General features: G+C 44.8%; 1 protein-coding gene across 2 annotated transcripts in view; it reads right to left on the bottom strand.

Moving 5' to 3' along the window:
* LOC128753468 (trinucleotide repeat-containing gene 6C protein-like) overlaps positions 1-23,935 on the bottom strand; it is a 37,792-nt gene extending 13,857 nt beyond the window's left edge. The window contains exons 1-4 of one of the 2 annotated variants that reach the window (XM_053855199.1): positions 23,291-23,935; positions 12,237-12,311; positions 12,133-12,154; positions 452-2,787 (exon numbers count right to left, since the gene is read on the bottom strand). In XM_053855199.1, the coding sequence (XP_053711174.1) occupies positions 452-2,588 (2,137 nt within the window). In that variant the 5' untranslated portion in view covers positions 2,589-2,787; positions 12,133-12,154; positions 12,237-12,311; positions 23,291-23,935. Of the gene's footprint in view, positions 1-451; positions 2,788-12,132; positions 12,155-12,236; positions 12,312-18,921; positions 19,048-23,290 lie in introns of those variants that run through there. The other variant, XM_053855200.1, reaches the window with a different exon arrangement.
* Positions 23,936-24,377: the final 442 nt, after the last annotated feature.

Genomic DNA, 24,377 nt, shown 5'->3' with positions numbered 1-24,377 from the left:
CAGGCTCTTAGCAAAAGTTGTGATACTTTTTTTTTGCTTCAGGTTCATGAACAGCTGTGTCATTTATTTTTAATCAGGCGGGCCTTTATAAATGCGTACTGCCGGGGTCCTTCAGTTCTTTCATAGTGAGCCGCTCACACAGCAGACTGCAGTGCAGCCTTGAATTTGTATGCATGACCCAATCACACCTCCGAGACCACAGGCTTAATACGGCTGTTAGAGAATTATTATAATAAATAATCCTTGAACCTACAGGAATCCTTGCAAAAAAGTGCTTGAAGAAGGGGTTTTGCATTATGTGCTCAAAGTGAACGCAAGCGTCCAATTATCTGATCACCCACAGGCATCACCGGACAACTGCTTGCTGTGCCTTCAAGAGCAGCTCCATGACGTGACACACTGAAGTACATTCTGGTGCAGATGGGACTGAAAGCCTTGTGTGTTGCTGTACCTGGGTTGGTGTGTGGCGGTCTACCCGGGGGACCAGATCCTGGATGGACGCTGTTGTTGGAAGACCCGTTGTTGTTTCCATGGTGTTGTAGATGGTTAGCAAGGTGGCCATGGTGCTGGTGGTGCTGCATGTGGTGATGGTGGTGACTGTTGCCACCCACAGACTGGTTGTTGTTGTTATTGTTGGGCATCATCATTCCTCCGTTTTTGATGGGGGGTCCACTGTTACCAGGATTATTGTTGGGATTGTTGCGATCCCACATGTTGACAGACTTGTGATAAGAAGTGGGATCGCCCCAGGTGGACGTTCCATCGTCGATCTCCATTTTTCTTCGAATGGAAGGCGGCGAGGGCTCTTCCCAGCCAGTGGGCTCCATGGCCTGGTCTTGCTTGCTGACATTGTTCCAGCCAGAGTTGGTCTGCTTGACTGAACCAGGGCCACCCCAGGAACCTATGCTTCCACCACCTCCACTTCCAGTGCTACTACTGCTGCTTTCTTGGGGCTTTGGAGATCCCCAGCTCCCTTGCACTGGTCCATTGGAGCGAGATGTTTCTCCCCAGTTGCTGCTATTGACAGACGATGCATGCCACCCACTTCCACCTTGATTTCCCTCTCTTGGGTTTTCCTTCCACCCAGTTCCATTTCCTCCTTCTCCTTCCCACATGCTACTAGAGGATTCATTGTTCTTCATCTCAGGTTGTCCCCACTCGCCTGTGCTGGAGGTGTACGAGTCTCCATGACTCTTGTTCCAGCCATTGGAGCTTTTGGGGCCCTCTACCCAATTGCTGGATTGTTTTTTTGTTGAACTGTTATTCCAGCTAGTTGTCTGTTCATCTGAGCTCCAAGAAGATGCGCCTCCGTTTTTAGTACCACAGTCTTCCCAGCCATTGGACGCTTTGCTGGGCTCCTGCGGGGCATCACCCCATCCTGATCCAGGCTGACATGTCCCGGGTGGAGGAGCTCCCCAGCCAGATGATTCTTCACTATCACTGCTTTTGCCTCCAGAACCATGTCTCTGACTTGAAATGGCGGTTGGGGTAATGGTTCCTCCATTCATGGATGACGGCCCACTGTCAGTGCCGGAGCTTCCCACGGTGTCTGAACTACTGATGCTCTTACCATCATCAGAGTTTGCTTCTTCCATTTCCCAAACAGTGTGTTGTCGTATCGGGGTCTGTCCCCAGCCGGTGTTACTCAGCACCCTTGGGTCCAGGTCTTGTCGGGGTAGCACAGGTGTGAACTCCATACTCGAGGATCTGGCTCGATGGAGCGACAGCTCGTCATTGCTGTCACCACTCCCCTCGCTTGCTGGTGCCGTTCCAGACGGCTGACCCCAAGAGCTCATTTGTTGCTCTGGATTGGAGGCCGAATTTTCCCCATCCACTGCGTTCCAACCCTTTGAAGCCTCATTGGGTTTTCCCCAATCGCCCCAACCTCCACAGCTGCTATTTCCACCACCACTTCCTTGGCGGCCCCATGAAGAAAGCCCACTGGACTGAGTTCCGTCCCAGCTCGAGTCCTTGGAGGAGTCGGAGGCTTTGGTTTCTCCACTACCCCAAACATTGCTGCCACTGGTGTCCCCATTAAGTTGAGAAGATTCAGTGGGTGACTGGCCACCCCAACCAGTCAACCCATGCATTGGACTCATTGGCTCCTGAGCTTGCTGCTGTTGCTTAGTGTGATTTGGTCCATCAGTGTTTATGTTTGCAGGCTCCATATTGAAGGTCAGGCTTGTGTTGGATGAAGAACGCTGCACATCTTCATCATTTGCACCGACAGAGCCACCCCAACCTCCTCCACAGGACTTTGCCCCGGCAACGTTTCCATTGCCATTCACTCCTGCCAGTTGAGAAGAAGAGTTAGACACTCCATTTGGACCCATTACTCCTCCACCCTCGTGGCCCAGAACAGGCCAGGCTGATGGGTTGGCACTGGGATTCAGGTTCAAGTTAAAATTAGGGGATCCCCAATTGTTTGCTCCAACACGCCCCCCACCATTCATACTTTCTTGCTTCACATCAGAAATCCAGCTTCTGCTATTGGCTATGGTGTTTGCAGACCCAGGTCCCGTCATCATGTTATTGTTGGACTTCAGAGAGGTGTAATGGGCCTGGTGGCTTGTAGCTCCCGTGGCCATCCTCCCTTAACTACCACAACTGCAGTTGGTGACAGAGGTTTCTTGGGTTGAAGCTAGCTGAGCCCAATGAGCATGCTGGTACTGCAGGGTGGCCAGCGTCACTTCTGCAGCTTGTAGACTGCTTGGCTTCCGTGTCAATTCTGCGATTCAAGAGAGAGATTTTTGACTGGGCCACACAGCAGATATGGATGGAACGTGTCTGAGGGAGAAAAAAGAGAAGAGGAAAAAAGGATTATTGACTTTGACAACACTATCAGTTACTAGAGTATTAACAGTATTTGAGAAAAATTAATACACTTGTACTACATTTTATACTGATTAGGAGTTGTATTTGAAAAATCTATATGTAAAGTATGTTTGATCAGCTAAATAAAACCTTTGGAATTTATATAAATCATTCGATTTTGCCTACTTTAAGCGCTAAGCCTTCTAGCCAGCCAACGTAGAAGTCACCACTGGCTTAGCCTTTAGCTCCCACCCACCCCCCATTCCTGCCCACAACACCAGCACTGAGAGACCCATTCGTCTCCATCGTGAATCCCTGAACCGAGGCCGAGCAAGGAAGCCCAAGTGGAACGCTGCTCATTTATTGGTATGAAACCAAGACGGCTCCTCATCCATCACTCCCTACACTCCACCGGGCCTACTCCTCCTATAGCAACACAACATTGCAAATCCCTTTGCAAATACATGCAGGTGTCTACTAGCACTGTGTTGTTTTTTTAGACACATTAATATCAGACGGCGGAGTTATCCTGCGCCGAGGGCTTTGTCATGATGAAACCAAAGGATAAACAAAGTATTCTTTCATCTTTCTATTCATCTTCCTACTGCACAGAAGCAATTTCATTAGACACAAAAGCATCCCATCAGAGAGGGAGCTAATGATATACTGATTCCACGTGTAAGAGGGGTCATCAATCAATTGGAGACAGCGAATCAATGATCTTATTAATGAGAGTGTGCGAGAGCAGGGAAGATATCGATCCAGCAGGCAAACTTCCCAACCACCAGAAAATCCCTGGGACACAAAACACCAGCATACCAGCCAGTCTGAGCTCAATATCAAGGGAAACCAATTCCTCAAACTGTTACAACTTTGACCTCCGTCTCATACTTTGTTGAGACTTAAAAAAGCAGTGCAATTCAGGTTTAGTAGGTGTAATGCTTAGCTCGGATTTCCAGATACTATTGAAGATTGCTGCATCTCAAGTTTGTTCTCAGTATTCACCATTAATATACAATTAATAGTCGCACACTTCATTACCAAAATCACACAGTGGACATCAACATACACAAGCTTACCACCTTAAAGCTAGCTTTATAGTATACCTGTATATAGCTAGCTTTAAGGTCTATATATATCTTCCTTCGATCTTGGTAAAGTGGACACTAGACACAAGTTGCAGCATGGACTCCACAAAGAAAACTCCGTGACACAGCTATTCATACTTCAAGGTGTTGACTTTAACTCTTCTAAGTGGACTATCACACGGCAGGCACATCCGTATTACAAACACAAGCATCAAAACTGCCATTTCATCCAAGAAGAAATAGACAAACTAGCAGTCATTTAAAAAAAAAAAAAGGCAGATCGACAACATTTAGATGTCTCCCCTCCCCTTTAAATCAAATAAAAGCCAGGGTCACAGAAGGAGGAGGGTGAAGGGGGAGAGATGGAAATTGTGGGGGATGGGGATGGAAAATTCAGAGGCTACTGAGATGATGGTGGGGCACAAACTGAGAATTGTCTAAGAATAATCTTCCTGAACATGTGCTTTTCGCAATTCCGGGAAACTGAGCGTAGGGTATAAAAAAACCCTAGGAAAGGCAACCAGTCCTTCTGTCCAACTTCTGCACCCGTTTTTGGAGGGTAAGAGAAAGGATAAAGGGAGCAGTCACAGGGGCATTAAAGATGTTATCTTTCCTCTGTGTACCACAGTCAAATGAGACTGGAACAGCAGTGACTTCCCCCTGACAGATTTCAAATTAATGAAGCCACTAGGGGGTTGCATCACCTTAGCATCCATGTTTATATGTATCCCGACATGAAGGCATTACAGCTTTCAGAGTATCCACCGAGGACAGCAAGTCTAATGATGAAAAGATTCGAGTGGTGCACGTCACAAAACATGTTAAAATGGCCCCAGTATCCATGAAAAAGCAGGGTCCACCAGTGAGCCTTATGGTTATGAGCACCGTCTTGAGGCAAACAGCTGTTAGGCCGAGGTTCCCACAGTCTTGAAAGAGCCCCACTCCAACACCTGCTACTGGGGAGCAAGTCTGGACAGTTACTGGCTGCTCAGACTACTTAATGATGCCCAGTCAGCTGGAGAGACGTGGAAGACGAGTGGGTCTGGGGGGAGGGGAGCACTGAGAAATATTGGCGATGCAGGAGCATCACTTATTCCTGTAGTGACGCCAAAAACCCTTAGCCCAGCTGTAAGTAAGCCTCATTTGGCTGCTTTTTTCAACAGTGAAAAAGCAAGGAGATACAGAAGTGGGATTCTGGGATGAGAGTCAAAATGGTGTTTGCGCCCCTCAGTTGCTTTCAAGTGACAAGCCAGAAGGTTTACATGGCAGACAGATATGAGGGGACACAACTAGGTCACACACTTGTGCTCATTCTGCTTCACCGCTACCACATGTGCGCATGCCTTTGTGGTCCCAATTTTGCAAACAGCAATGTATGTTTTCACTGACGGGGATGGAAGAATGTTGTCCTCAACACAGAGTTCCTCTCATGCAACATGCAATGTTTGCTGGTAGTCAGAAGAACATATGTACTCATCGGGAAGATTAGTAATACACAACTTCACTCATCCCCTGAACAGATCTCTGCTGTAAATAATAAAATCCATATTAAAGGAACTTGCATGAGAACAGATGCCTCAGAGAGAAGAGCAACAACTGATGCCAGGGAATACTTCACTGCTAGCTCTTTTCCCAAGGCTAAGATGTACTGAGAAGATCTGGAAAATCGGGGTCAACTAAAAGGTCAGAAAGAAAAAAAAAAGCTTCTCGACGACACTTATGAGGCTTTTATAAGGTTAATGCTGCAGGGTCTTTGGCGGTCTGGACTGCGAAGATGCGACTCGAAGGTGCATCTCTATCGTGGAATTAAGTCTGGCTCACGTTTGCAGATGACGCAGAAGAACAGAAGAAGAAGATGCACAGCGATCTGCTCCTGAGTAATAATGAATGACGGGGCTCTTTGGGTCATAAGGGGAGATGAAAGTAAACAGTGTGGAATCATAGAGGACTTAAGCAGCATGTCTCAAAAACTGAATCAGTAACTTTTATCAAAAGAAAATTCATTGATAGTGTAGGCTTCTTTAACATACATGATGCGTAGGTTTAATAGATAATAACATCTATATTTAGATGTTATTCAAACGTAACATTCTATTTACAAGGTTCATTTGAGCATTTGACAAGATCTCAGAGGTAAAAAGGGACGAGACAGTACTCGACCAAGAGCTGCGTGTATTTGGTAAGTGGCTTATGAATAGTTGATAGTGTTGTTTTAAAGCCTCCCCTGATGGTTTCAAAAGCTCAAGACAACAGCTGAGACCACTTTCACTTCAGGGACAGTGTGTGGGGACTAGTATGATGATGAAATCATCTCACTGCACTTCTGTCTTGTAGAACAAAGACGAACATTCATCCGGCAGGGCTCACACTACTATTGCAGCTAGTACGAACTATTTACAGGCCATTCCAGGTCTGAAGTTATTACTTGTTAAAGCTAGAGACTTGGAGAAGGAACTCAATATTGGGAAAATGAACTATATGTAGACGCCATCTGCATTTCAAGTTGCCCCGTCTTTTGTCTGGCAGGATGCGAGTCACACACAAGGGAGGGGGAGGGAACGCTCCAGCCCGTCTTCAGTAGCAAGCGAGCTGCTGGCTTGGACGAGCAGCTGGTGACGCACATATCTGATTAAGTTCTAGGAGGCCTCCACGACCCTTATGCTACCAATCATACATGCTTTGCTTCCTCCTTCCTGTTCTGAGCGGCTATCTTCTTTAAATCCTGCTGATGTCAACAGTTTTCTATACAACACTGTAAACTTGATCCAGAAATTAAACTTCATTCACTTTCAGCCACAATATCAACATAAATGGATTCTGAGCATCTGGACCATCCAAATAGACAACAAGATGCAAATATATTTCTTCAGTAGTGCAACAATAGTCATGCTGCTCGAGCCACGCGATCACTGCCTGACGCACTATCTGATCACAGCAACACACTCTTTAGCCTTCGCAGCATTCACAGTCAGGCTGGGCGTTGAGTGAGGGACTCCAAACAGTGCATTAGTGACTTACACAGAGTCGCTCCAAGAGAAACGCTAGTCAGGAGCAACCAATCAAAAAACAATTCATTCAATTCAATTGACTTTAATGGTAGCAGGGGACCAATACCTTCACCATCCCAACACACTTTTCTTAAATCCATCTGTACACTCAGCTGCTGCCAACAATGAGCAACCTGTATGCAATATATATATAAAAATATATAGATATAAAGCTGGAAATAAGCTATATCTTATGGAGTTAAAGTGTTACTTCAAGGGTAAATACTGTAACTGTAGCAGCTCAATAATACTGGCATTAAATACATATTTAATGCCAAGGAGACTTTATTTTCATGTGTTGGCAGAGCACAAAAGTTTAAACCAAAATAAACTAAATCAAACCAAATCAAATAAAACACCAGATTCCAAAAGCTTATTAATATTTCACACATTCATAATATTTTTTTTAATAATAATAATGCCTCAGCATCAACATATGTTTGTCAAATGACCGTTTCACATTGGGCCAGGTGACAATACGATCCCAATTAATGACAGTGGAATTTCTTTACAATGTCAGTTATCGTATGTCATATCGTATTGTCTGTTTTTAGCATTAGCTCCCAACCTAACCTGTTCTGGAACGGCATGACAAGAGATTGTTTTTACGTTGCCATGATATTTATTTCATTTAAATATGCTGTGTAAAATATTTTTTGTCCATTTTTATATTGATTGAGTGGACATTGTTCTTGCTAAAATGCTGTTTAATGTGAGTAAACCATTTAACTGTTTACAAGTAAAAAATGGCTAACAAAAAAAAATCAAGATTGGAAAACATGGAAAAAAAAACAACATATCACCCAACCTTAGTTCAACCTATGACACACTTTGGAACTGACATTCCAAACAATTCACAGTTGGATGATGAACAACCAGCGCAGATAGGCCTTTGAGTTCCAGTGGTCATTATTGTTTACCCACAATGTCACATAAGAATACATAAGATAAAACTTGACTTGAGATTCTTTGACATGGTTCCCCCCAGTTCAACACTCCAGTTTTCAACATCTATTTTAACATTTGCGTTTGGGAGGCCATTATGAAAAGATAGACAGATTTAAGTTCTTTCTGGCATATATTATATATACATTAAATAAGAATATTACCGGATTAATTAACCAAGGCCTAAATTAGAATGCATCAGATCTGAGCTGCTACTGAAAATACATTTCTACTTATCTGGAAAGTCGGCGCAGAAGCCCTAATTGAACTTGAAAAGGAGCGCCAATTAAAAAGGCATTTGTAACTGGAGCACTGTAAATTCCATTAAAGCCTCCAGTTGAGGCAGTCCCTTCCACCTCTCATCCAACTTTTAATTACAGCCCTTCGTAACTCTAAATGTTTAATTACACACAACGAGAGACGGAGAGAGCGAACATTAGCTTTCAGAGAGAGCGCGCGCAGAAGTGGGCACGGAGGAAAAGAGGCCGAGGGGGAGGTTATGGGCTGCCTGAGACGTGGTGTCAGGCGGCGCACATGACTACATCTCCCCTTGTCCATTGTCAGCCAAGCTCCTTTAGAGTGAAGCGAGCGGAGGGCCACGCAAATCCAGTCTTCAACACTTTGAGCAATGATCCTGTGTCGCACTGAGCGCCGCTTCTTTTGTGGCAGAGGTGTCAGTTGTGGTTATAGTAATAATAACTAGAATCAATCACGTCTCACCAGCCAAATAATATTCACAGCAATATCATTTCAGCAGACAGTTCAAGAAAGCTTATACAGAAGACAGGGGAAGGTATGTGACGACTCTCTTTAAGATACCATCTGCCAGTGTAAGTCGCACTAGCACAAAGCTACGAGGACATTTCTCACCCCTCACCCTTCCAGCATAATAGCAAGTTGCCATTGAAGAAGGCAGTCGCTCGACGCACCTCCTTTGGCCTCCAGTGACCTTCTAACTCCTCCATGCAATTGGTGCCCACAACCCCCTCTCAGTGCCAGGATTACCCACTCTTGACAGTCGCAGCTCGGTTCAGCTGCTCCGTGCCCCCTGTTATTAACATTATCATCTTACTGAGACAATCGTGTTATTCAGAGAAGCCGTCTGCAGTTTGTGATTCTGGACTCCACTCCTTTGAAAGCACAACGCTCCCCTGCTTACTGACATCATATAACAGGTGCAGCCAAACTTTGAACCTTTCTCAACACTTTTGAGGGTGAATTAAAGTGCGACTTACTAACAACCCTCTTTAGAGAGATTAAAAGATTAAAGCCTGACAACATTTCGTGCTTCAAGATTGGTCTGTTAAGGTTCACAGAAATATAGAAAAGATGCCTGTACCTCTGAGTACTTGGAAAAAAAAAAAGGAACCCCCATGGCTAACCCTAACCCCAACCTCCATATTTCTTCAACCCACAATGCCGCAGCAACAATCTGCTACAATTGGAAACCTAATGCAACATGCAACGCCAAATGTTGACCTCTACATCAACATAAGACGCCAAACTCTCTTGAAGATAATCGCTATTTAACGCCTTTGGAGTGAGAATATGTGGATTGTGTGCATGACAAGCGCGGGTTTGTGTAATTTGACTTGTTGATAATAACACTACATAATTACACTTCAACAAAGGCATTCAGAAAACAACCTATGAACCAGCAGGACATTAGGTGTTTCACTGTGAGGATGACTGAGCGGAGGAAGGGGTGGTGGGGGAGGGAGGGAAGACAGTGAATGGCCAATTATGACAGCAGCGCAAGTGATGCTCAGGCTTAAACACACAAATTGTTTGCGATAATTTGCCCCTTTTGTTGTGATGCTTTCTGTACCGTCATCTTACGCACGAAACACACATCGACAGGAAAACTGTTGTGTAAATGACGAAGCCGCAATTTCCAAGCCGTTTAGTATTGATTCCTCTGCGTTTAGTAATGTGGCTTAATGCATGGAAAAGACAGTAATAGCCTTACTTATATGACGATCAAGGAGAATTCACTGCACGGGTAGTGAAATACACAAACAAAGATCACTCACTGAAAGAAGCGCAGGAAACTTAGTGAGCGGCCGAGACGGTGACAGGCATTACAGCTCTTCTCCTGCCTTCTCAAAGGCGCAAGTGAGGCAGAAATGGAGAAAGATTGCAGCAGGGCCATGCAGCGAGGTATTACCGAGGCTCCCTGCGTCGCTGTGTGCTGCACAAATTGCGGCAGTGTTACTTTCTGTTTCATACACTCTATGCTGGTTCACTTGACAGTGATTGCCTTTGCAGTTTGGCTGCATATAAAAGCAAGTGTTTATAGGTGAGGAGAGCCAACGGAAAACAGCAGCTCGGGTTTGTAAGCGTGAGCATTTTTGTCACAGTTGGTGTGCAACAGCAGCAGTGGAGCTGAGAGTCTGTGATTACAATGCAGGTCGTGAAGAAGCGGCCCCTGTGGATGACGGTCGGGGGGTTGGATTACGTGTCATGTGATCGGCGAAGACATTAATTTGGGCGTTCTTAAAGGCAGTAGGGGTCAAACAGGTTGATTGCGTGATTTTATCTTCATGCCAGATGGAATGTAAGGCTGAGCGCACCAAACAAATTGGTGAGACCAATACCATGAAGCTGTGGGGGAAGTGGCGTAAATATGCATGTGCCAGGGAATTCTGAATCATCCAAGAGAGAAGAATACACTTGCACACATTTGTCATCTATCCAGTGATACTCTACAACTCAACTGTTTTTTTTTTTTTTTTTGACATAGAGAATTTTTTTAAATGTTACAATGATGACAGAGTAATACAGACAATAATGTTGTCAGTCTGATTCACATGCCGAAAATAAAACAAAATAAAAATGCTTTTGGGATTTTTCTGTTAAAAACACACTGAAAACCACCATGTCCATGATGCACCAGGTTATTCGTTTGTTTCGATGTTTCCACTTCGTTTTAATACGTCCGATAACACGAGATTTCATCTTCAAAAAGGACAATTTTTCTGAAAGTGTGGACGCTCTCATTTAAGCAAGAAACCCTGACAAGCAAACTAATGGGTGCACTGACACACAGATCTCTTCGCAATACCACAAAGGGTGACAGTGTATGGATGTTGGTCTGGTTGGTGGCGCAATATTTGATACCTGTTTTACAGCAGCTTTTAGCTCACTAACCAGGCTCAAACTTATTTTCTTCCACTATAGATCCAGACAGCAGAGAAAAGACCTACAACTATACCTCCAGTTAGACATTAAAGCCAACCACCAGTGCGCTTTGAAAAACAATGAAAATAGGGTCACAAGTCTCCAGAAGCTAAACAGAGAGCACATTGTGAGGCACAAATTTGTCATTACACAATCGAGAATGGTATAGAGTATTGAATATCCTCCAAGAATTTGCACCACACTGACTAAGTTTTTCAACACTCCCTCTTTTCCCCAGCGATATTTCTTATCCTTCTTAGACCAGAAAGCTAACAGCTACATCAAACACCAGCAGACTTCAGGCGCATGTTTTTAAAACTCCCACTGTGTGTGAAATGAGGTTAAGAACAGTAGTTCAAGCGAGCCGACATGGGAGAGACGCACGTGAAGGTAATTCAATTAAAAGCACGCTCTTTAGTACAGAGCCTGTGTTCGAGCGAGGGGAGCGCACAAACCCAAACCATCCATGCAAACATCAAAAATATCAAACAAGTGAGAGGAAAGCAAAAAATAAGAAAGAACGAGAGCAAAATATGAGCCAACTTCCACTTGTGTATGACAGCTGTGGTGTCAAATTAGCATTTCAACAGCTCAAGTCTTTCTTCTCGCTGCGCTCCATCTATAAATACAGCTCAGAAAGGGAATGTATTTTCTCATTAAAAGGGAACTCCAAGGGCACGTGAGGACACTGTTCCATCACGCCCCACTCCCCCCGCCCCTTACTCGCCTTCCCACATTTCAGCTTGACGACATGCCCTTGTTTCATTTCAGTCCGTCTCACTTTTCCTGGTTGAACCCATCCCCTACACACAACACGCTCCCTGTGCCAACACAGTAAGCTCACGCCTCACTGCTCGGTGATGCGAGGGCACTGCCCTTCACTTTGCATTTGAATCCACTGTATTTGTCGGGATGTGCGCTTTGCGTGAGTCGCACAGAGGGCAACTGTGTGCGACTGCGACTCAATCTGCACACTCTAAAGCTGCATATCTGTAATTTGAGAATGGAGCGCGAGCTTGCGCACTGGCAGGAGATGACACCGGGGCAAAAACGCTCACCTTTGGAGTTCTGTTCTGTAGCCTGGAGGGAGGAAAGGAGTTCATGATTAGGACACGGCTTCCATTGAAATGTGTGTTTGCCTGCGCATGAGTCTCATTCGCACCTTTTTCAGAGCTTTCTTCTTCTTTTCCTCCTCCAACAGATCGGGTTCCGCTGATCCGAGCCCGACACGGCAGTCCTATAACAGAGACACTACGATGAGGAAAAATGTACTGTTCTTTATAGGCCAAGACCAGAACATGACCCAAAGGGGGACAGGAGACCAGGAAGTTCAAGGGCGAGTAGTTTAATATCAAATAATGAAAAAACACAAAAGCTTCTGGATTAATCATTTAATCTTTACAGACCTAATAAAGTAAAGATGGCCATAGATAGATAGACAAACTTAAATTTCAATGTGCTCGCTCCCTTCATCAATGTGGGCGAGCAGTTTTCCATTTGTGCTTGCCAGTACTTTACCCCCTATGGGTTTAGTTTAACAAGAAAAGCAAATATTTTAAGCACAAATACATTCCTCAGAATATTCCTTCCACTTGCTACTTTAATAATAGTCCCTTCTACACTGAGTTGCATTGCTTGTGAGTCTCTGCCGTTTATGGGTCCAATAAAGGCGACTAAGACAACCTCAATTACTTGAAATTAGGGATGCACCAATACCATTTCCCCCCTAAAACAATTACCGTATGAGTACTTGCAATCGAGTACTGCTTTCAAGAACAGCATGGTGCCGTAAAGTGGTATCGGGTATCAGTGGGCATCACATGACCAAGATGGCGCCGACGAAGGCTGGCCTGGAATTACCGTGCATGTTATTTTGTTTATTTTTGTGTTTTGATGGAGCATCTGCGTGTTCGTACACACGAGATCAGTTGATGAACATCAGGGCTATGACTCCGTCTGACTTACTACCAGTATTTTTGGTGTCAGTTGCGGAGTTAGTTCATCTTTTGGCGGGGCGGAAGAAACTGAGGAGGAGAGGGAAACGTGCCGGTGCGCTCGTTCGCCTTCGTCGAAGAGGATCGCGCACTCCACTTCCCGGGATAATCCTCTCCAACGTCCGCTCGCTCAGCAATAAGATGGATGAATTGGCGCTGATGTTGAGACGGAACAGAGACTTCTCCTCCTCTTGTGTTTTGTGTTTCACGGAGACGTGGTTGAGCGATCTCATCCCGGACACTGCGCTTCATCTGGAGGGTTTCCAGCTTCACCGCGCGGACCAGGTTCCGGAGCTCACCGGCAAAACCAAAGGCGGAGGACTGTGTTTCTACATCAACAATCGCTGGTGTACGGACGTGACGGTGATCTTCCAGCACTGCTCTCCCTCTCTGGAATGTCTGATCGTGAACTGTAAGCCGTTTTACTCCCCACGTGAGTTCGCTTCATTCATTCTGGCTGCCGTGTATATCCCGCCCAGCGCGGATGTACGTGAGGCTCAGAGTGTGCTCGCGGATCAGGTCCTGCATGTGGAGCGAACTTTCCCGGACTCTCCTGTGATTGTGCTTGGTGACTTCAACAAGGCAAATCTGAGTGAGGAGCTTCCCAGGTACAGGCAGGTTGTAAAATGTCCCACCAGAGAGCAGAGCGTGCTGGATCACTGTTACTCATCGCTCCGCAACTCCTATACCGCCCTCCCTCGAGCTGCACTGGGACTCTCTGACCACTTGATGGTTCATCTTGTTCCTACATACAAGCAGAAGCTGAAGCTGGCAAAGCCTGTTGTGAGGAGCATGAAGATCTGGACAAGTGAAGCTAAAGAGGAGCTGCAGTCTTGCATGGAGACCACAGACTGGGAGGTGTTCAGGGCTGCCACCAACAATCTGGATGAGTATACAGACACTGTGACTTCATGGATCAGCTACTGTGAAGAGTGCATAGTTCCAACGCACACCAAGGTGAGTTATGCAAATGACAAACCTTGGTTCACAACTAAACTCAGCCAGATTAGACGGGAGAAGGAGGCAGCTCGCAAGAGTGGGGACAGGAACTGCTACAAAGAGATGAAGTATCGGTTTCAGAGGGAGCTGAAGAAAGCTAAGGCCGCATACTCTGACAAACTCACGCAGCAGTTCTCAGCCAATGACTCGGCTGCGGTGTGGAGAGGGCTCAAGGTGGTCACTAACTACAAGCCACGTGCCCCCCACACTCTGAACAACCTCGCTCTTGCACAGGACCTGAACAACTTCTATTGTCGCTTTGAGCAGCCATTTTGCACCAACACCTCTGTGGTCTCTCCAGCCCCATGTTCCACTTTACGACAAAGGACTGTGCTGTCTCTTAGTGACACAACTAAGACCAACGATGTCACTGAGACAGCAAAGATCACAGTCACTTTTGATGAGCCACCCCCTCACCTCCCCCCTCTTTCTCTTGACATCATGGAGCAAGACATGCGCACTCAGTTCAGGAGGCTGAACCTTCGGAAGGCGGCAGGTCCGGACAGAGTTTCCCCTGCCATCCTGAATCATTGTGCTGCTGAGCTGGCTCCAGTGTTCACGGACATCTTCAATGCTTCCTTGGTGTCCTGTCATGTTCCTGCCTGCTTTAAGTCCTCCACTATCATCCCTGTTCCCAAGAAGGCCAGGATCACAGGACTGAATGACTACAGACCGGTGGCACTGACGTCTGTGGTCATGAAGTCCTTTGAGCGTCTGGTTCTCTCTCACCTGAAGTCCATCACTGCTTCTCACCTGGACTCATTGCAGTTTGCCTACAGAGCCAACAGATCTGTGGACGATGCAGTGAACCAGGCCCTTCATTTCGTTCTGGAGCATCTGGACTCCCCAGGAACCTATGCCAGGATCCTGTTTGTGGACTTCAGCTCTGCCTTTAATACAATTCTTCCAACTCTGCTTGAAGACAAGCTTCGCCAGCTGGACGTGCCTGACTCCCTCTGCAGGTGGATTACAGACTTCCTGACCAGCCGGAGTCAGCGTGTGCGGCTGGGGACGACTGTCTCTGACACTCGGACCCTCAACATTGGGTCTCCTCAGGGCTGTGTTCTCTCTCCATGGCTCTTCTCCCTGTACACTAACTGCTGCACCTCCAGCCACGAGTCCGTGAAGCTGATCAAGTTTGCGGACGACACCACCATCATCGGGCTCATCTCAGATGGAGATGAGTCGGCTTACAGGAGGGAGGTGGAGCGGCTGGTGTCCTGGTGCAGCAACAACAACCTGGAGCTCAACGCTCAGAAGACAGTGGAGATGATCATGGACTTCAGGAGAGTAACAGCTCCTCCGTCCCCTCTCATGTTGGCTGGTTTATCCATTCCTATTGTGGACTCCTTCTGCTTCCTGGGAACCACCATCACTGAGGACCTCAAATGGGAGCCAACCATCAGGTCCCTCATCAGGAAGGCCCAGCAGAGAATGTTCTTTCTGAGGCAGCTACGAAAACTACGACTGCCGACGAAGTTGCTGGTGGAGTTCTACACAGCCATCATCCAGTCCATCCTCACCTCCTCTATCACCGTCTGGTACAACAGCGCCACCTCCAGGGACAAGAGCAGACTGCAGCGCATCGTACGTTCTGCTGAGAAGGTGATCGGTTGCAGCCTGCCACCTCTTCATGACCTGTATGCCTCTAGGACCCAGAGACGTGCAGGTCGGATCAGAGCCGACCCTTCTCACCCTGGACATGGACTGTTTGTTCCTCTTCCCTCTGGCAGGAGGCTACGGTCCATCCAGACCAGAACCTCCCGTCACAGGAACAGCTTCTTTCCCTCGGCCGTCAGATTGTTAAATTCATGAACAGCCTTGTTGTAATGTTATTCTATTTATTTTATTTTATTTGTTTTTTGTTGCACTTTATTCCAAGGCACTTTCCTAGTCAGTGGGCTCCCCACTGACCATGGCAATAAATTTGATTCTGATTCTGATTCTGATTCTGATTCTGAATACTCAAGTCCAGTAATGGACCAATGCCCAATCTCAGTTGTACATGTCTTTGCGAAGACCATATGGGTGTCAAGTGAAGATCTACCACACCTGTATCAAACTCAAATCTGCCAGAGAAGACATTTTATATAGTCCGCAAAAGTGAAAGTTAAAATTTGTTGCGCACTTACAGGTATGTTGACACTGACTTTTGAACATCTTGTTCGATGCAGAATGTCTTATGAGCCAAACCAGGTGCCATTTAAACAGAGACAGAAACACTCGAATCTGCCACTGTTAGTGTCGGCTACTGTCAATATACTGTAGTACTGAGGCTGTGAGTGGCCAGGAACCTGACAATACAATATGTATCCTGATAGAGGAAGGACGATACAATACTGTGCATTATACTGTAACTACCACTATATACACAACATAATTTCTTATATAACATGAGCCAATATCTTGAGTGGAAAAAACAAACATACAGCAGAAAACTTGCAATATTATGTGCATCAAAACAAGTTTAGCGTGACAAATTCAAACCAGTCAGTTTCACAGTCTAACAAAATAACTTCACAATACAGAAGGTCAAGGTTGGTAGCATCAAACATGGTCTGGCAATATCATTTGTTGTGTCACACATGCAGCCGCATCTCCAAGAATTCATTTGTGAAATATCAATATAATGGTCTTGAAATAAAAAAAAAATCAGAATCAAGTCTCTCTTTAAGTATAGAGTTATTTTCTTACACCCCAATTCAATTCAGTACACAGGAAAAAAGGGATAAATAAAAAATTCTCAAGTCTTGAGCACAGCAGACGGACATTTCTCAGGTAAGAATCGCTGAATTTCTTTGTTCATGTGTGTTCCCATTATTTCATTGAGGTTGGAGCCCATCCCAGCTACTTGGGGCGAGAGGTGGGGGAGGACACCGTGGACAGGAAGCAAGCACAAGATATCTGTCCCTCTTTAGTGAAAACTGTTCCAGAGAGGAATCAGGTCAGACACTTAAATCAAGTCTCCGGGGCGTCTGTGCTGTGTCCATGAGAAATTGAGCTCAACCTGTCTATTCACTGGACGATAGAAACAAGCAGAATACTACAACAACGTTCTGGGTGACAGACAAGGGTTATTATCTAGAAGAACTAGTGTTTTTTTTCCTGCCAGTTTTCTAATCAGAAAAATATCAGAAGCAAAGTTAGATATGAGAATACTCACACGACTAGTGAGCATAATGTTGATTTATACTCCCTTTATATATGAAAATGTACCTGTCCTTTTCCAACGATGCTACTGTCACTGTGTTATTTGCATTGGTATCGCTGTTGCATCCAACAGGGAGAGTCCATTATCTTAAGTTTATGACAATAATAAAGTCCAAAACAAACCGCACGACTGTATTGATATTGTATTGAAAGTGTACTGCAGACGAAAACAGAGGCAGCACTAGTTGGTGACAGATGACAGAGAATCTCCACCATTGCCACTGTCTTCTTCATGACTCATTCAAGCTATGTATCAGATAGTAACAGCAAAACTGCCCCCACGGATTCCTGTGGTACTGCTCCGGTTGGTCCGTATCCATAAGCTTTGTGGAAATGTGCAGAATTATGGATGAAATGAAGGCAGCGCATGGACAGAAGGATTGTCTGTATCCAGATCCGTATGTAGTGTTGAGCATAAATGGGCCTACAATCCACATTAGTAACACAGCTAACACTGGCTCTGTACATTTCAATAGTCTGATCTCAGTCGACCTGAGTCTATGTAAATGCAATATTTCATGAACAAAATCAACAACTGCAATAATGGATATGTCTCTGGTACATCTCATGATTCACTTCCTGTCAAACCTTTGCATGTACAGTTTAAACTGTAAACGCCAAGCTACAATGGTGTGGTTTCGTTTAGCAAGGCAACTAAATGATATTCATTAGTCACTGTAGCTTAACTGGGTCATCCAAAGTTTCCACTTGCGTGCATGCACCACAGTGCAGCATCTCACTACAATGGCTGACAGTGTCTGCAACACCCCTCTGCTGTAGAACAACCCCGGAGTCCACCCAACACTCACTAAACTGGTGACCTCAATTCCATCATGTGAAGCTGCTGCAGTATCTGTTTATCAGATGGCAACAGCAGACAGAAACGCTTCAATAAACAAAACTGTTCCTTTTCATTTGTATATTGTGAAAGTCCATTAGCCAAGAAATGTACATCCCTCAGCAGAACCAGTGTAAAGAAGGCAGCTATGTGGTCTTCTTTTCCGCTTTGCACTATAGCATTCGCAGTCGCACACAAACACGCCGACACACACGCACACACATTAGGCCGCTTCATGTAAACAGGCGGTAGGCAGTCTGTCTTTTTTTTGTCAGGCATTAAGAGAGGAGGGGGTGGGGGAAGAAGGAGAGGAGAAAGGGGTGAGGGGAAGAGGAGGGAGATGCAGGGGAGGATGAAAGCAGACACAGAGCAACACCAATTAGAAATGACAGCCGCTGAAGAAGCAGACAGAATACAGAGTGGGAGAAGGAAGCTGGGAAACACAGACAGAACGCTGTCATTGTAGGATTACTCCGGAAAATACGGCCACAATATGAGAGCAATTTGGGGAAATATGGAGCGTGAGGAAAGGGGAATTAATCCCAGCCCTTTCACTGCTTGGGTAGAGAGCGCAGCAAACTAGCCTGATATTTATTAAAAATGAATGAGGGGTTAAATATATATAACATAACAACATGAATTATTGACACCTATGCACGTCTTAGGGACAGATTGGAAAACTGTGAAGACGGCAGAAGCCTATTGAGGTCAGACTGTGGCCTCAAGTAGTTTCTCCAACACCACAAGACTCATTTAAGACCAATTATATAGGATGCAGTGAGGTGCTTTAGTGAGCTATCACTGACCTTGTTTGGGAATAGTGTTTACACACTGGTGAATTCCAGAGCAGATAAGTCACGGGCATGTCAGTGTTACTTTCAGCAGATGGAATCCACCGTTCCTACACAGACACTTGCTCGGCATTGCTGCATCATGGTTACCAGAGTCTTTGGATTCATTTATGACTGCTTGCAAAATGGTGGGCGGAGAGCTGCTTTGAAGAAGAAGGAAGTTCAATGGTGAGAGACAGTGAGAGATTCCGATGATCTGGCACTGCATCACAAGTAACAGCTTTGAGGTTCACTCTTGCTTTCTTGGCTGCTTCCACCACCAAGAACGTTTGAAAGTTCAGCACAGTGACAGCGAATTAAACCGGAGCTCCGGAAAGGGGAAAGTAGCGCTAGACCCTGGAAATGATATGTACCCAAAATACCAACCAGCTTGGGATGTAGTACAGACAAATAATCAGTTTTTAATGTGAGCAGTTTCTTTTAAAATTATGTCAACTTGGAATTTTACTTGTTTGGTCAGTGAAGAAGGGCTTAATTTTATACCAAATACCTGGCAGAAAATAAATTAATAAGTGGGTGGAACAAGACAATAGTCTTGTTTTAATGCAAAGACCTTTCTTGTCTTCACAACTGACACACAAGTACAGATTTTTCCAGTCAGTTCTGTCAGACTTCATGGAGGCCCAATCATAATATTGTCACCCTGAAGTACAGCTCACATGCTCAGCAAAGAAGCGGTTATTATCATATAAACACCGGTCAGTTCAAAATAGGTCCCCAGATAAACATAACCGTGTGTTAACAAATGCAGAATAAAGAAAAGAATATTGTTGAAATAAAGAAAGAGCTGGATGCCCAGGGCTACAGCAGGAACGGCCTTTGCACAGCACTGGTATTTAGACGGACTTATCAGGGGCTTTGGGAGTTCTCCAAGTCCTGTTACATAATGAGCAAGGGTTTGTTGTGAGTGCAGAAGGGATAAAAAGGAGCAGTTAAGATAGAAGGCCTGCATTCTTCATATGACAGACAGCCCTCTCTGTCCCTCCGCTGGACAACATCCAGCAGCAGGAAAGAGACTGGGCCCGGGTACGTGCCATCATTCTCTGGACCCTTGCCAAGTCAAGCAGCAGCTCACCAGCTTTTAGATTACAACCCCCATACGTACACTAGTATCACACTGGCTGGCTTATCCAAGGCAGCTCCCCCAGCTCCCTTCCTAGACACACACCAGGCACAATGAGGAGGGTGTCTGCCTGCTTCCATGCCGTTTCCTTATACTAATGTTGGCCAAGGCCAATCATGCACAGTAAAAACACTATTGGATTTACATTGTAGACTTGTCTACAATTGTGTTACTCAGACGAGAGAGTACATGAACGCTGTCTGAGGTACTGCAGATACTTCTGCCAGAGATGACCATACACCTCCACCTGGCTTTTGAAACCAAGGTTAATCTCTATTGACAGCTTTCACTGGACTCCACTGTCAAGCATGCCATTTATTTGGCGGCCCCCTGCTGTGCATTTGATCTGACAGATTCATGTCAGTTGCCTTCAAGGTCTCATGCCGACCACTTTGATGAGCACTGACTGTTGACCGGTTACACGTAGTCAACATTCGAAACAGGGAAACCGGGCGTGCAGGAGCCTCTAGTAGGCTGTTTTACCAAGGATGTGCAGCGGAACACAGAGAAACAAGCCCATCCTCCCCGTGGAGTTTTGACACCATTTACTTGCAAAAGAATATTGAGGATTAACAGAAGACAGCAGATGAGATGCATTCACTTTTAATTACACCAGCTGATGCCACTGAATCAGTATATTCACCAGCGGATTTCTTTGAAAGCCCACATTTGTACTGCACGGCTGACTCACTCCCCGGCTTGTCAGCAATGCTGTGTTAATACATCTGATCCTACATGAATTTGTTGAGCCATTAATGCACAGAGAATCCAGTGCGGGGCTGGTGTGCTGTTGTGGTTGCTCTCCGCCTCTTCGTGTGGATGTATGAATGAGAGCAACACGGGTTTTCAGGAGTAAGTGGACAACAACACAACCAAATGTAGCACGAGTCACAACGTGAATGTTTTGTAGGTGGAGATTAAGTTCCAGGGTCGCCAATATTCACAACATATTCTTTTTATTCAGCTCTGCGGTCGAAGTATTAGTCAGGCTTTTAGACATTTGTATCCACCTCCTCAATGTCAGTGAACACAACACATGATTTGTTAGGGTTTCGTATCGACTGGAATCGAGCGATACGAAACACATCCGCGCGATACGATACTGCAAGTAGTAACAATGTACTGTAATATTTGTAAACAACAGCTAGTATTTAAGGAGAAAAAAAACTATAATACAGAACATTTAATGGTATAAAAATGCGTTTATTGTGTTAACATTTCACAGTCCAACAGAGGAATGAACTGCCCCCTTCATCAACGAAATACCAGCTGAGGTCAGATGGGATACTGTTTTAAGTGCCAAACATGCTGCCAATATTCTTTGTCATGACACAAATATTGTGCTACATGGTACTTCAGAAAAAAAATATCCGAACAAACTATTTCAAGATGGCTGAAATATAGAAAATACAACTGAAAGTCTTTATGAATCCTATAATAATGTAAGAGTAGAAAATTATTATATTTCAAAGAGACTTGAATGCATACATTTACATTACTTATTTGCAGAAAATAATGTATGATTAAAAACTTTCAGTGAATCCGGTGACAGTCGGAAAATTTTTGTTAAACTACTTTATGAGGCTAAGAGTCTCTGGAGCACTTCCACGCTGATGCTTAAGCTAATCTGTACAGATTTAACTTAAATTCTGCTATCAAATTAAAATGTGATTAATAATAAAACCTACAATGAACTACATATTGCAGTCTTGCAGTATTCAAACCTCTAAACTTGGATTGACAGCAATATTTTGGTCGCACAGGTTGAGGTGGTAACCTCACACTAGCAGTTAGCAGTGACGCCACATTGCTAGTCAGACTAGTTAGAGCGCTAGTTAGAGTGGCGCATCTTACAAACAACATGGCTCTTGTGAAAGTCAATATATACAGCTGTGAACGTTCCACAATCTTCCAACTCTCACGAGATCTTGTCGTCTACTACAATGAGCTGAAGGGCGAAGTCACAAAACTAAGTGCTAGCTGCCGACTAGTTGTCAGAAGCCTTGCTACAACTCAAGAACACTAATATAACCAAGTATTTATTCTTTTAATATCACCATAGCTCACTAAAATATCAAAACAGATCCACAAGATTAAATTTTGCAACATTATGAGTATCGGTTTTCTCACACCTCTACAACTACAAACACTGTGTTTCTGTGTTTATCACCTGGAGTTTGTATGAATCAGGTTAGTAAATGCACCGACACACAGGAGTCCTTCCTCTACTCTACTGTTTAACATTATCCTCAATGGCACTTGAACCATGTTGAGCCACCCCTCTGGACAAACAAGCACATGTGTGTAGATTTGGGGCCCAAACAAGTGCATGTATGTTGGTTTGTTTGCAGCCTCTTCTTAGTCCATCACCTCACTGGTGTGCGACGGAGGAGACGAGATACTAGTGACAGCGCTGTCAGAAGAGGAGATATGCCTGCGTGAATGTGTGGAGGGGGCGAGCGGGAAATTATGTACTCAATTAAGACATGCAGGGGGCTATTAAAAGCTGCACTCCAGTGACTGGGGGGGAAATTCATGATGCGAAGGAAGGCGACAGTTTAATCAAAATCCTGCTTTTTTTTTTTTTTTTTTTTAAGGCTTGAATGAGATCTGGATTTTAAAAATATGTGCGGAGAAATGAAACAATATCATTCCTTGTTTGAGTTATGAAAAAACATCGACAGAATCTAACATTTCACACTACTTCTACTGCAGTTTTGTGAGGATGAGATTTAAAAACATGTGTATGAACAACATTTTCTCAAGCATGACATGAAACAGAGCTGAATAACTGCAGGTCCTTGTTACTGTCTTCATGCTTCTAAAGGTCATGAGAGTTGGTTATTTTCAATCGTGCAGATGTGCAAATGAAAAATCCGACATACCACACAAAGTGGTTTTATAAAATACCACAGCAAGACAAGAGTTGCGCTCACATGTACTCAGTATGTCCCAGGGCCTCTCAGCCAATCCAGGAAGGGCTGTGATATAACAAAAATCCTTGCCCTATCCCACAGTAAATCCAGAAACAAGAAGGGAGAGCATTTCTCAGGAATGTTGCGAATAGAGGACTGTTTCCGAAATGTTCTTATGATGTGAGCGATTTGATCTTGAGATACAATTCTAAAGCTGCTTCAGTTTGTATTTTTAATTTTCCAGCTTTTCAGCACATTGACGAACACAAAGATATTTCAAGCTTACCTCGCATTAATTCCGACAGCTTCCACCGAAGACTGCTTCCAATGTAGGAACAAAAAAAACAAAAACAATATAGATCCGACGTCCTTTTAGAAAAGTTACCCGTAGTGAGATTGAGCAGATTCGAGTCGCGATACAAGTCAAGTTTTTGCAGATCGACTGACCGCTGCTGGGGCAGCCCGGTGGTCAGCTGTCGAGGTAAACAACGGTTGAAAAATAAAAATATATCGAAGAGTTGCAACCCATTCGGGTATGGAGAAACGCAGTAAAGGGAATGATACCACGAGAAATTGCGACACCAAACCTGGAGGATCAAAACAAAAGACAACAGTGTCAGGGTTTAAAGCCAGGCAGTTGTCAAAATTCTAGTTCGTCTGACGATCAGGCAGGCTGCCGATAAGACGGCCAACTTGATTTAAAGTGCAAAAAAAGAAACGTTTGTTATCTTTAAGTGGCCAGCTGCACGACCAGCGGCGCGCTGGCGATCGCAGAAGCAGAGCGAGAGAAGCCTCCAGGAGAATACATTCTGAGCGGGTCCAGACAGCGGAGCGGATGGGAGGCGTTCAGCGGGCGCTCGTTGACAGTGATGTCGCAGCCATTTTGTTCGAACTAACAACACTGCACACGCTCCCTCTCCTCCTCCGAAGTGCAGGCAGACCAGGAAGCGGCCCAGGGAACGTCACTCCCAGCCAACCAGGTTCAAGTTGATCGCTCCGCCCGCCGGTCCGCCCTTCCGAGCCTGGCGAGCCGCAGGGAGCTCATATTTCTGAGGCAAATTTTGGACTATGAAGGCAACACCGTTCTGGCTTATAACGATGTGGGTCTGGGGACAAATGCGTTTCTTTCCCTGTGGAATGTGGTCGTTTCTATTTTTATTTAGCGTCTTCCTCTTCTTCAACAGGAAGATGAAAACTGTTCCTGATATATATATATATATATATATATATATATATATATATATATATATATATATATATATATATATATATATATATATATATATATATATACACATTGCTCCTGAGGTCAGGTAGTTGACCTTTTTATGAGCCATAACATTATGAACACAAGTCCTCTCCACATTTGCATA

Source organism: Synchiropus splendidus, chromosome 2, assembly GCF_027744825.2.
Source record: "Synchiropus splendidus isolate RoL2022-P1 chromosome 2, RoL_Sspl_1.0, whole genome shotgun sequence".
Lineage (NCBI taxonomy): Eukaryota > Metazoa > Chordata > Actinopteri > Syngnathiformes > Callionymidae > Synchiropus > Synchiropus splendidus.
Note: the sequence above shows the minus strand (reverse complement) of the source record. Positions and strands in the feature narration are given on the sequence as shown.